The following is an 11,893-nucleotide window of genomic DNA, read 5'->3' on the forward strand; positions in this document are numbered from 1 at the left end:
TTGAAGTCAAGCCTATTACTCATTGCAGTTTTGAAATCTCTTCACTTAGTAAGATAATATTAATAACAACAACAACAAAAAAGGCCTCAGCCAGCCTAAATTTTAGAGAAATCAGAAAAAGATTCCCAAGGTCTCAAAGGGTGCTTAATTATCTTTCCTGCTCAGATAAGTAAAACAGGCAAACTCATCAAAGGTGATCCAAGGAGAAGAGTTCAAGCCCCCATATCATACATCATTGCTCACATTAACAGCCCAATTGTACAAACCCTGAAGGACAGGGAAGTAAGCAACTCAGCTATTCAGCAAAAGCTTTACAAAGATAAGGCAGAAACATGATGTTCAGAGTGCTGGACCACTGTCCTTGTTGTACTTAGCTTTATGGTAACAAGCAAATCACTTACCCTGCTGGACATTCAGGAGTTTTTATCTCTTCACAGTCATCATCCACCCAGTGGGTTTCTCCTACCAGAAATTCAAATCAGAGTTTAAGAAAAAAATAATCTGTGAATACAGCATTTCAAAGAAAAAAATCAAAAAATAAAGTCTAAATCTATTAACAGACTGACTTATCATATTTTCCACAGACAATGATCAGGTCCCTTCTGCAAAGCTGAACAAATGTTCTGGCTACATTCTATTCAACAAGAATATCCAAACTGTCGCTTCTAGGAGCAGCTCTTAAAACTAAAGCTAAAACTTCTTCATGAAGGAAATGGTAGTAAAGCTTTAGCAACACCAGTCATTTTAAATTTTTTTTTTTTATTATTATTTTCAGTTTGTCAAAAAAAAAGTACAGCACTGCTTCTGGTTGCCAATTCATACCCTCCATCCCACCAGGTCTGACATCTCCATGACCTGCTTCTGCTGGCTAACGACACAAAATAATAAAATAAAACTCTTTCTAGGGAAGAAAAATAACTCTAAATAGTTTTCAACTGGTTTAGGGAGCTGAACAGCTCATGGATCAGGTGAAGACTCAGGAGCAGCTGAAAAAAAGTATTAATAGTCTTTCAGAGCTAGCTTATTACTTTACATAATCAACTATTTTGTTAAGGTGTTTACTACTGAATTCTGACTATAGATTGGCTCATGACTTGCACTTCCACAGGTCAATTGAAAAACAAATTATTAGCTAATGAGGCTAACTTCCTCAACCTAGCACTATTAAGGAAACTGTAGCTCAATTAAAAGAACAAAACAAAAAGCACCATAGAAAATATCAGCTAGAAATGTGTCCTGCAGCAACTCCAGTTGACCATGACAGGATGTAGAGAGATGATTTCCAAGGGAAAATAAAAAATAAACACTATCTTCAGGTAAGCAAAAGCATGAATAAAGAGGAAACAGTTCTCAGGTAGGGCTTATTCCTATCAGAATATCAGGGTCACTGAGATTTGTTATTAGGCAATTAAAAAAAGATTATGTACATTAAACAACAGATGTAAATTCCTCTGTCTTGATCACTGTAAGTGGGAGCTCACAAAAAAAGTCAGGAACTGAGAACTATAGCAGTATTTAAGTAGTCTATGCCTTGGATCTCATTGGGAAGAGGAAGAAAATAATCTATGGAGACTTGTTGGAAGATGTATATTTCACAACAGCGAAATTCAAGTAAAGAAAATCCCACTTTCAGCATCTGGAAACTGTGCAGTTGGCACATGTTGGCACAAAGGATGGAGGGGGTGGGGAGGAAATCAAACCTTAAATTCCTCACCATTAAACAAATGAAGAATTTAGAACTAGGTGAAATACAATAGTAAGAGCTTCTAAGGCTCATTTCCAAGGACCAGAAGACCTCCACAGAATGGGAGACACATTATGCAAGGCAGGACATACTCCAAACCATCTAGATATAGGGTAATGATTAAGCCTTCACAGCTTGTCCCCCCATCAGCCAGTTCAGGCTGTATCGAGACATCATGTGTCTAGAAGGTGATATGGTCATTCCCATCTTGTCACCTGGAGCCCATGCTACTCCATCCGTAAATTAAAGCTGTTGTATTCTCACAAACACTGTCCTGCAAGAAACAAAGCCTACTTGATGCAAGTAGTTTGAACAGATGCTTTTGTAGTAGGGATGGTAGAGGTTTCTGAGACAGAACTAACCTATCTAGGAATGCTCAGTTCCTTCTGAAACCATCAGATCTCCCAGCTTTCCAGTGATGCAGTCAAATGCACCTGAATACCTTTGTATTTTGTTTTAAACTCTTTGCTCATCCGTGCCTAATCTTTGTCTTTCAGTATCTCTACAGGGTTTCTACTGTCAAGAAATTAGTTGCATTCACCTCCCTCCACTAGGAGTCCAAAACTCGCCCTTTCTTCCTCCCTATTCCCAAAATTCAGAACAAAACAAGAAGAGGATTCCTTCTCTAGGAAAAAAAACTTTACCAACAGGGCTGCCTACTATCAGGCTCAAAAGATAAGAGGCAGGAAGACCAAAGACATACCTTTGCAAACGACTTGGTAATTAGTGCAACAGTCTCCTCTACTTAAGCAGTCTTCAGAGCAGTGACAAGCATTGTCATCATTCCTGGTTTCTCCACAGCGGTCTTTGGTACATTCCCAGCCTCGAGCTAAAATATTCACAAGCAAGCAAGAATGAGAGATCATAATCAAAACGAAAAGCACTCATTCAAGCCATAATGACTACATCCAACTTTATAGAGTCTTAAATCTATTGTCCCAATTTTGTGATTTCAAGTATGTCAAGCAGAAACAAAAGGGAGCCTTGTGTCCTGCAGATACAGGAGGACTCCTTCATCCACACAAGTGCTTTGGCTACAAACAGTTGTTGTAGACCAGGCTTTGTACAACAGGAATGCCAGAAAATACATGAAGGGGAGAAGAAAGAGTCTGTTGAAAGATAAATGGATTTGTCTGAAGCACAAACTAGAAATGTTGGTGTTTTTTGTACCATTCATCCTTTTTTACCCAAATATTCAAGTCCCCAGATCAACCAATGGGAAATAAGAGAAATCTGGAAAGAGATTATGTGAGTAGAAATTGATACTATGCTCCCATCAGCTTCTCGCAGACAGAAGGAGTTTTCAGTACCTCAGTGGATGAGATTCAACACCAACTGCAAAGTTAGAAGAACTTGAAGAAATCTTGCAAATGATGCTAGGATTAAAGGCCTGTCTAAATTAGGACAGCACAGTGCTACATTTTAGAATAGGGCCTGAGGATGTAACTGTATGGTTTCCTTTATGTTCTGGCCCAAGCAATAGGAAAAGATTGTTTTTGACAACATGCAACCAGTTAAAAAACACCAGAACAATTTCTCTTACTCCCTATTTCTCCTTGATTTGAGACTTTCTTTGAATAAATATTTAATACTTACCGATTGTACATAATATCTGTGATAATTGTCTTAATAAATACCTATGAGATTATGAGAAAATGTACACAACAATTCTAAGAGCTACAGAGGTATCCACACATTTAATTGGATAATGTACCCACAGACTGAAAGTCTGTTCTTTTGTAGCAAACATCGTGCAATGCACTGAAAGTTTTCAGATCCTCATATTCTTCAGTCATTTTCACTGGGACGAATCAGTCTTAGCTTTAAATTTGGAATTTCTTGGCCTGGAATCAAATCATTTTTTCATGGATTAGCATACAATTTTTTGGTACCAAGCTATTGAAATGATATCATTATAAACAGAACTGAGGAAGTACTCTCAAACATCTCCCATCCATGAGCAGCAATAGTTTTAGTCATTAGACTTCTCTTTCATTTGCTTAGTAAGTGTAATTCCTTGATAAAGCAAGGAAACATTTAATGGCAAAAGTAGAAGGCACCTGTGTCAACTCTGACCACTAAGCCAACACTCAAAGAGATGAGTACAACTAATAATTCAAATGCACTGTGTTAAGAAACAAAACATCACTCATAACCCTCTTTGAAGTTTCCCTCTCTTGTGAGTCATGAAAAAAGAAAGTGAGTGTAGAGCTGTATTTCCATTCCTCAGGGTCTAATGAATTGAAGGTAAACATCTTTACCGGTGTGCTATATGTGTCCTGACATCTGGAAATTAGAGTCTGGAGCAATGGTAACAAATCTAGCCTGTCACCTCTGAACAGACCTGCACTGCGTTAGCACTCCCAGCTTCCAAGGTACTTCCACAAATAAATGCAGTGAACAATCCAAAAGCAAGCATGAACTGCTCAGTTATTAAGTTATCACTTTGGAGAAAAAAGGATGGCTGACACTGAGAGATCAACCTCCCGTCTTTACTATCTCTTCACTGTAATCTGGAAGGACAACTGGTGCCTGAATACCAATTATTGTTTTTGAACGAGTATCAGAATATCTCCTTTTCAGGTAGTACAGGCAGTACCCTGCCCTTTTCTGCAGAAACTATGGCAGAAGCCCAGCAGCAATAGATGCATATCCCTACCTCTCCCAGCAAGGATACGTGGGCTGCATTTTGGGTCAAGACAAGCCCAGTCTGCAAGAGGAGCAGAAGAAGACCCAGGTTATGGCAGGGAGTGCTGGATTATAGTGGCCACTCCCAACCATTCACATAAACCAGGCATCATCAGCCCCCACAAATGCGGGGCAGGAGACCCATCCTACCTGTCTTTAAGCACAGCTCATCAAAGTCGAAGCAGCAGCTGTTGTAGCTCTTGCACAGGTTGTCACAGCGGCAGCCAGGAGGCTCTGCCTCTTGAAGTTCAAAGCATCTGTTTTTACAGGAGCCAGAGGTACTGATCCAGGGGGAATCTGACAGGACTGTGTGGAACAAAAAACAGGGCAACATTTGTCAGGCCAGTAGCGGAGGGACAGGTGACTCAGCCCCAAGCCACTTGGATGAGTGAAACCTCGGCTGCCTGCTTAGGGAAGGGAAGAGAGCAGGGAGAGGAGAAGGGTTGCTTGCAGAACCTAAAAAAATAAATAAATAAATTGCAAAAAGGTAGCTTTTTTGGCGGGGAAAAAAAAAAGAGGAAGCAGCATGCTGTGATAACATTCCGTATAGAAATGGACCTGGCTTTAGCTATAACAATCAAGAGATCATTAGCAGAAATGTTTTAATATCTGCAAGGCCCAATTCCAGGAACTGCAGCTATTCCTTAGAAGGAGGCCTTTGTTTTCAAAAACCAAGTGACATTTTCATGGTTGGCTGGGCAGTTCGCATAGGAAAGAACTGCAATTAATCTACATGCAGTCAGCAGGACTTGGTCTGCTGTACTGGAAGGTGCCAAATCAATGTCAAGCATGGTTGAAAACCATAAGATGCTCTATAAATTAATGGAGAATCAAATAAAGCAAGGCTTTTTGATGGGCTTCTGCAGAGCGTTAAATTATAAAATCTAAACAAAAGACTGAAATATATAAGAAGTCAATTATTTGATGTGTAAAACTAAATGGAAGACAGATAGTCTCATGAAACCATGAATAATGCATTAGACTTCAATAACCTACTAGTTGTGGCCCTTACTGTCAGAGCTGATGTGTGTTTCCCAGCTATTTTCTCAAAACTTATTATCTCACACATTTTTCCTACCGAAGATTCTTATGTAGCAGCTTGTATAAAGCAGGAAAGTTGTGTGCTGCTCTATTGGGGTAATGCTATTTTATAAAATAAACAGAGGCAAATTCATGTTATTCCTTAAAAACAGAAGTGTTCCAAGGAATATTTCACAATGTCACTAGTACTTTGAGGGACCAATTAAAATTAAGTATTTTTCTTGTAGACTATGTTTTGGCTTCAACTTCGGCAAACCTCAGCATGGCTAGCTGTATGATTTTAAGAGAACTGATGCAATGGCACTTTTGGGAAAGAGCTGTTCTGATCTTTCATGTATTTTTTCCCTACTCTTTTACATGGCTGACAGTTTAGTCTCCACATAAACTGAGAAAAAAAAACTATTTCCAAACACAATGGCACTATTCCAACACTTTTAGCGTTAGAAGATAGAAAAGAGGATGGATAGAAAAGAGGATGGATAGAAAAGAGGATGGATAGAAAAGAGGATGGATAGAAAAGAGGATGGATAGAAAGGTTGGAGATGATATATGTCCCATCAGCTGCCATCACTAGCACTACTGGGCCACCATTTTTCTTGTGGCACTGGCAACAACATGGGTTGGACACCAGCATTAATCACTTCAAGGAACAAACTGGGCAGCAAATCAATCCTTCAGCAAGGTTACAGTGGGTGGGTGGGATGACAATGGCTGTCATCATGAATCACAATAGTGGGAAGGCACATTCATCTGCAGGCTGGTAAAGGTAAAATCAAAAAAATCCTAGAATATCCTGAGTTGGAAGGGATCCAGAAGGATCATTAACTTCCACTCAATATTTTGGTCACCTGGACCTCCTTGGAGCTAAAAGTGGTTTATCTATGCTGGCAATACACACATCAGTGTTTTCTTTGGTCACACAAAAAGGCCACAGGTCTCTGTGAGAAATTAATCACATGAGAATTGTTTCAGAGCATGTAAACACTTGGGTTTTCAGAGATATGAAGTATTGGTCCCTATTAATGACAGCTGCTTTGTGCCAAATGCTCCTGAATATATGTTACTAAAGAATGGTTCTGTTATTTAACCTCTCCTACTACTTTCCCTTTGGAAGGTAGATAATATACTCGTATAATCACAGATTGAATAAACTGCAAATCTGGACTCAAAGGTATTACATACAACGACAGACTATATAGTACCTTAGAATCATAGAATGGCCTGAATTGAAAAGGACCACAAAGATCATTTAGTTTCAACCCCCTGCCGTGTGCACGGTTGCCAACCACCAGATCAGGCTGCCCAGAGCCACATCCAGCCTGGTGTTGAATGTCTTCAGGGATGGGGCATCCACAACCTCTCGGACAACCTGTTCCAGTACATCACCAGTGCCTGGACACAGTACTCCAGATGGGGCCTCACAAGAGCCGAGTAGAGGGGGACAATCACCTCCCTCTCCCTGCTGGCCACCCCTTTTTTAATGCAGCCCAGAACACAGTTGGCCTTCTGGGCTGCAAGTGCACACCACTGGCTCATGTTCAGCTTCTTGTCCACCAGGACCCCCAGGTTCTTCTCCATAGGGCTGCTCTCAAGGAGACCTTCCCCCAGTTTGCATAAATACCTGAAATTGCCCTGACCCAAGTGCAGCACCCTGCGCTTGGACTTGTTGAACCTCATGAGGTTCACATGGGCCCACTTCTCTAGCCTGTCCAGGTCGCTCTAGATGGCTTCCCTTCCTTCCAGTGTATCAACTGCACTGCTCAGCTTAGTGTCATCCACAAACTTGCTGATGATGCACTCGATACCATCAGCTATGTCACTGATGAAGATGTTGAAGAGGACCGACCCCTGAGGGACACTGCTTGTGACCAGCCTCCCCCCTGACACAGAACCATTAATCACAACCCTTTGGCTGCGTCCAGCTAACCAATTCCTAATCCATCAAACAGTCCATCCTTCAAATCCATACCTCTCAAATTTAGAGAGAAGGATGTGGTGAGGGACTGTGTCAAAGGATTTGCAAAAGTCCAGGTAGATGACATCCATCGCCCTCGCCCTTTCCCCTTCCACCAAGACCATCACTCTACTGTACTTACACTGGCATTGCTCTCTTCATTTCAAAGGAATGAGAAGGACTCCATTTCAGAAGGCAAAGAGACACATACTAACATGGATTTAGGAAGAAGAAGGTGTAAACCTGATCGCTGATTACAAAAGTAACAGCATCAATTGTATCTAAAGGCATGCCTAGCTGTTGTAAAGGGCAGTTCATTTATCAGGAAACCACCACAACAAATTGCTAACAGAAGCTGTGCAATCTCTGATCTCGGAGATTTGAAGAACAGGTTAGACCAAGATCTGTCAGCAGCACTTCAGAAATAACTGCCCATGTATTGGGATAATGTCTACAGAGCTGGTCAAGCTTCCTTCTAGCTCCATCTTCTATGACTGTAATTAGGGTTTCCATTTCACATGAGGATGGCTTAGCCTAACTACCTCATATGTCATTTTTTCCAGATCTTTTGGCAACCTCTCTATTAGCAGTGTGCCAAATTTTCCTAAATTCCATAGCAAATACAAGGCATGCCTCCTGAGTCAATGTAAAACACTTTCCACGTAGCAACACAAAAGTAGAGGTGGCTTAACTCCCTGATCTCTGTATACGTTATATATTATACATTAAGATCATTCTTTTGTTTACCATGCCTGACCTCAGCTTTGCAGCTAGACCATGATTTTCAGGTCGTGCACAATGCCATGGCACAACTACCGGTACATGCAGAATAGTTTGAAAATATATCATCAGGAGCCCCATTCATGGTTAGCATTTTCATACAAGGTACAGAACAAACTTACGCAGTTTCAGATTTCCTTTTAAAATTCCTGCATCTGTCTGCAAATTCTACACTGACATTTGCCTCCATGCAGCAGGCAAAGGAGCCTCTCACATGAAGATCCTGTTCTTCTTTTCTAATAGATAGAGCTTTCCATATCCCTTTCAAGCATTCTTTTTTGTCCAACTAAGCTCAAAATAACCATCTATGGTTGTCTTTTATATATATTAGAGATCTATACACTATGTGTACACTATAAAATGAGACCAAGAAAACATTATAGGCATAGGTACTTCTTTGGCATGCGTGTACTACGTATAATGGGCTATGGAAAAAAAACAGATGTTGAATTTGACTTACAGAGTAGTTCTATACTAGATGAGAACTGAAGTTTGCCTACAATCGTGGCATACTCCTAGAGAATTCAAAATAATATGTGGCAATGGTTGGTAAAGAGAGTCAACACAAAACAATTCTAAACACCAACAAATTTGGAAATGAATAAGCCAAGGCAGACTAGAGTTGAAAAAGAATTTATGGCAACCTTTCATTCTGAACATTTCCTAATGCTGGGCTTCTGATGAAGTAAAACTGGAAGTCATACAACTGCAAGAATCTAAATAGTTTACTTGACCATAGTGTTTTTATTTTGTTAAAAATGCACCTCTCCATCATAAGAGTCTACTTCCTCTTCCAGACTCATGTGGCAATAGCTTTTTCTTTGTAATCACTTTCCAGTTTTTACTGCTAAAAGTAATGAGGCTGCCCAAACACACAAGGGACAAAGCTCTCCATTACCTTTTGTCTTCCATTGTTGACACTTAGACTAGACGACATCAACTCTAGGTTCAGGTCCAATCCCAACCATATGTGAAATCTTCAACAGTCTGCCCCCAAATAACCCTTATTTGGGTTATTTTTATATTAAGCCTTTTTGGGAGATATCCTGTATTTCTTGCTGTTCTCCTGGGATACTGAGCTAACCTTCCTGCTACTGGAAACAGCACACAGCTGCTGTTCCTAGCTCTGGCAGCGTTGAATGGGGCTCGTGTGCTCAGCAGAGTTGGCGCTGATGAGCTGCAGTTGGTTCCCAGTATCAGACCTTTGGGACTTCAAGGCAAGGCAGCCCTGCCCTGAAACCTAGGAGGCAGCCACCAGTGAAAGCAAAGCACTCAGGTGTTGAAAGTATAAAATGTAAATCCTTCGCATCACTGTTACACACATTACCCAAATGCAAATCTCTACAAACTAGAGATTAAATTAGAAAGAAATTTGATTTATGAGCAAATTTGTTTAACTATTATATAAATACCAAAAGCAACTGCCACTATCTTTCTAGTTACCGAAAATACCTCTGCTCAGTGATCAGCAGCCTGACTGTGACTGGTTTCTGTGATAGAAGGGGAAAAGAGATCACAATATTCTTCACCAGGAACACAACAAACTCAGGCCACCATAAACAAGTTTACAATGAAAATTCACAGGCTATCATTACAGATGGGTACTGAAAATGAAAATCTTTCACTTCAGTTATATTAGCCAGCCCTAAGAGCCACAGGTTCCCTTTCTCCTCCCAAAAGAAGGAACAGAAGCACAACTCTACATCTATTTTGGGCTTTGTTAAGAAAAACACTAGTTTTCCATTGTATATATTTTTCCACTCAAACGATGCCTGAGCTCACAAAACCCCGTAGTGCCTCCGAACACAAACAGTCCCTTCTATGGCACATTCTTGCTCTCCTCCAAAGGTGAACAGCCAACCCCTAGACAGCACATCTGCTGGGTGCAGGACACTAGCACCTGCTCAGCCTCACCACTGTCAGATGTCTGCCTTCTACTGTTCACAAGCTAGCATGACCTCAGAAGCCACAGAAATCCCCAAAGCTTTCCTCGGCAGCACATTCTTGAAAGCGTTACTCAAAATCAGAGAAACTGCTTCAGTAGTTACCAAAAGTAAACTGGCACACTTAAACTGATAGAGCTGTTTCTTTTAGATCTAAAGGGGAAACTGTACGGAACACAAAACAGTACTGGAGAGATGAAGCAGCTAAGGAAACCAATCTCTGCAAGACTGATGGTGCTCAATCCTAAAATAAGCTAGATTTTCCATAGTCGCATGCACACAGAGCAAAAGTTTAAGTAAATAGGAGACCTATAGGTGAGTCCCAAAGGTCAACTGACTCAGGCTCAGTGAGTTATTTCTTCATTATATTCTAGAGGTAAAAGGAACAAGCAAACTACTGTTTCAGAGTAGGAATGGTTTTTAACCACTGCGCACAACATAAGGATATTGCGATCCACAATTTATGCCCGTTACTGTACCTGAGATTGGGCCCTCATCCCATTCTTCAGATCTCCTAAAGCGATTTGTTGTAAATCCCATGCAGACATTTACTCCAAAGGCAAAAGCAAATAAAGATATAACCTGCAAAAGCAAAACAGCAAAGTGATCAGACGGTGCAAATCCCCAGACTTCCAAGCCAAGAGCATTAAGATTAAAGGGGCAGAGATGGTCCCTGTACATTTGAGCTCCCCAGCACTGCAGTTCCCATCACTGGCACAGCAGCTGACAGAGTCACCGTTTTAGAGTCGCACAAACCAGAAGGGGTTTATGAATAAAACATCTCTTTCTGAAGCTGAAACGCTCCTTTTTGTAGGACCTTATTCAGGAGAGACGGGCTACTCCTCCTTTAAAAGCAAACATACTCCTTTCCTTCCCTACCTGGTGGAAGTGGAAGCAGCCCTTCTTAGCCATACTAGAGGATTCTTGAAAAGCCTGTGCAGTACCGTCCCTTTTGCTTTATAGTGAGCGCAGAGCTCTGTTTGCTCTGGGAGTTCGGGCTATTAGCTACAAGTAATCCCACCTGGTGAGGTTGACAGGCTCGTGTGATTTGTCCAGGGGGTGATTTCATCATGTTTCACTCACAAATCGCAGCTCCGAGTGCAAGAAGCTCCAGGCATCATCCCTCGCTGCGCCCTCCCCCCAAACACACACACGCACGCTTTTATGTGGTTTCCTCTGGCAAAGCAGGGCTTTCTTCTCTCGCTGCGGCCAATAGCTTTTCCTGCTCATTTTATTCTCCTCGCAAAAGTAACATGGCTAAAAGAGAAACCAAATGCGTCTCCATCTGGCTCAGAGAAGAAGAAGAAGAAGAAGGGGGGGAAGCTCGCCCAGGCTGCGAAATGGAAATATCCCCACGCCACCCTCCAGTGCCACAAAGCGTGGGGCAGCGACCTGGGCACCGCTCTCACTCTGCGCTGCCAGCCGGGTCGCAGTGTCCCCACGCCAGCGCAGGGGAAGCTATTCAGCTCCCGCACGGCGCAAGGCGCAGAGCGATGGCAACGCACACGATTTTATTCGGAGGGCTGGAAACCACAGCCTTTCGGAAAGGAAGGGAAGTGGCACGTTCCTTCTGCCCCACGTTTTCCCATTTTCTTCCCCAGCAGCAGAAAGCTAAAGTGTTTGGAGAAGCCGCCTATCTACACAGCAGATGATAATGCTGAGCAGAATTATGGTTGAAATCAGTTGTTTAAGTATTGTTTACCAAGGCAAATTATTGACCAGTGTAGTTTGCTTTTTTTTTTT

General features: G+C 41.6%; 1 protein-coding gene across 8 annotated transcripts in view; it reads right to left on the reverse strand.

Moving 5' to 3' along the window:
• The window catches only part of ENPP2 (ectonucleotide pyrophosphatase/phosphodiesterase 2), a 70,709-nt gene that overhangs the window by 45,215 nt on the left and 13,601 nt on the right, over positions 1-11,893 (reverse strand). For 2 of the 8 annotated variants that reach the window (XM_019614229.1, XM_010709264.3), the window contains exons 2-5: positions 10,630-10,732; positions 4,583-4,738; positions 2,448-2,573; positions 402-462 (exon numbers count right to left, since the gene is read on the reverse strand). In XM_019614229.1, coding sequence (XP_019469774.1) covers positions 402-462; positions 2,448-2,573; positions 4,583-4,738; positions 10,630-10,732 — 446 coding nt within the window. The other 6 variants (XM_010709259.3, XM_010709261.3, XM_010709265.3 and 3 more) reach the window with 6 other exon arrangements.

This window comes from Meleagris gallopavo, chromosome 3, assembly GCF_000146605.3.
Source record: "Meleagris gallopavo isolate NT-WF06-2002-E0010 breed Aviagen turkey brand Nicholas breeding stock chromosome 3, Turkey_5.1, whole genome shotgun sequence".
Classification (NCBI taxonomy): Eukaryota; Metazoa; Chordata; class Aves; order Galliformes; family Phasianidae; genus Meleagris; species Meleagris gallopavo.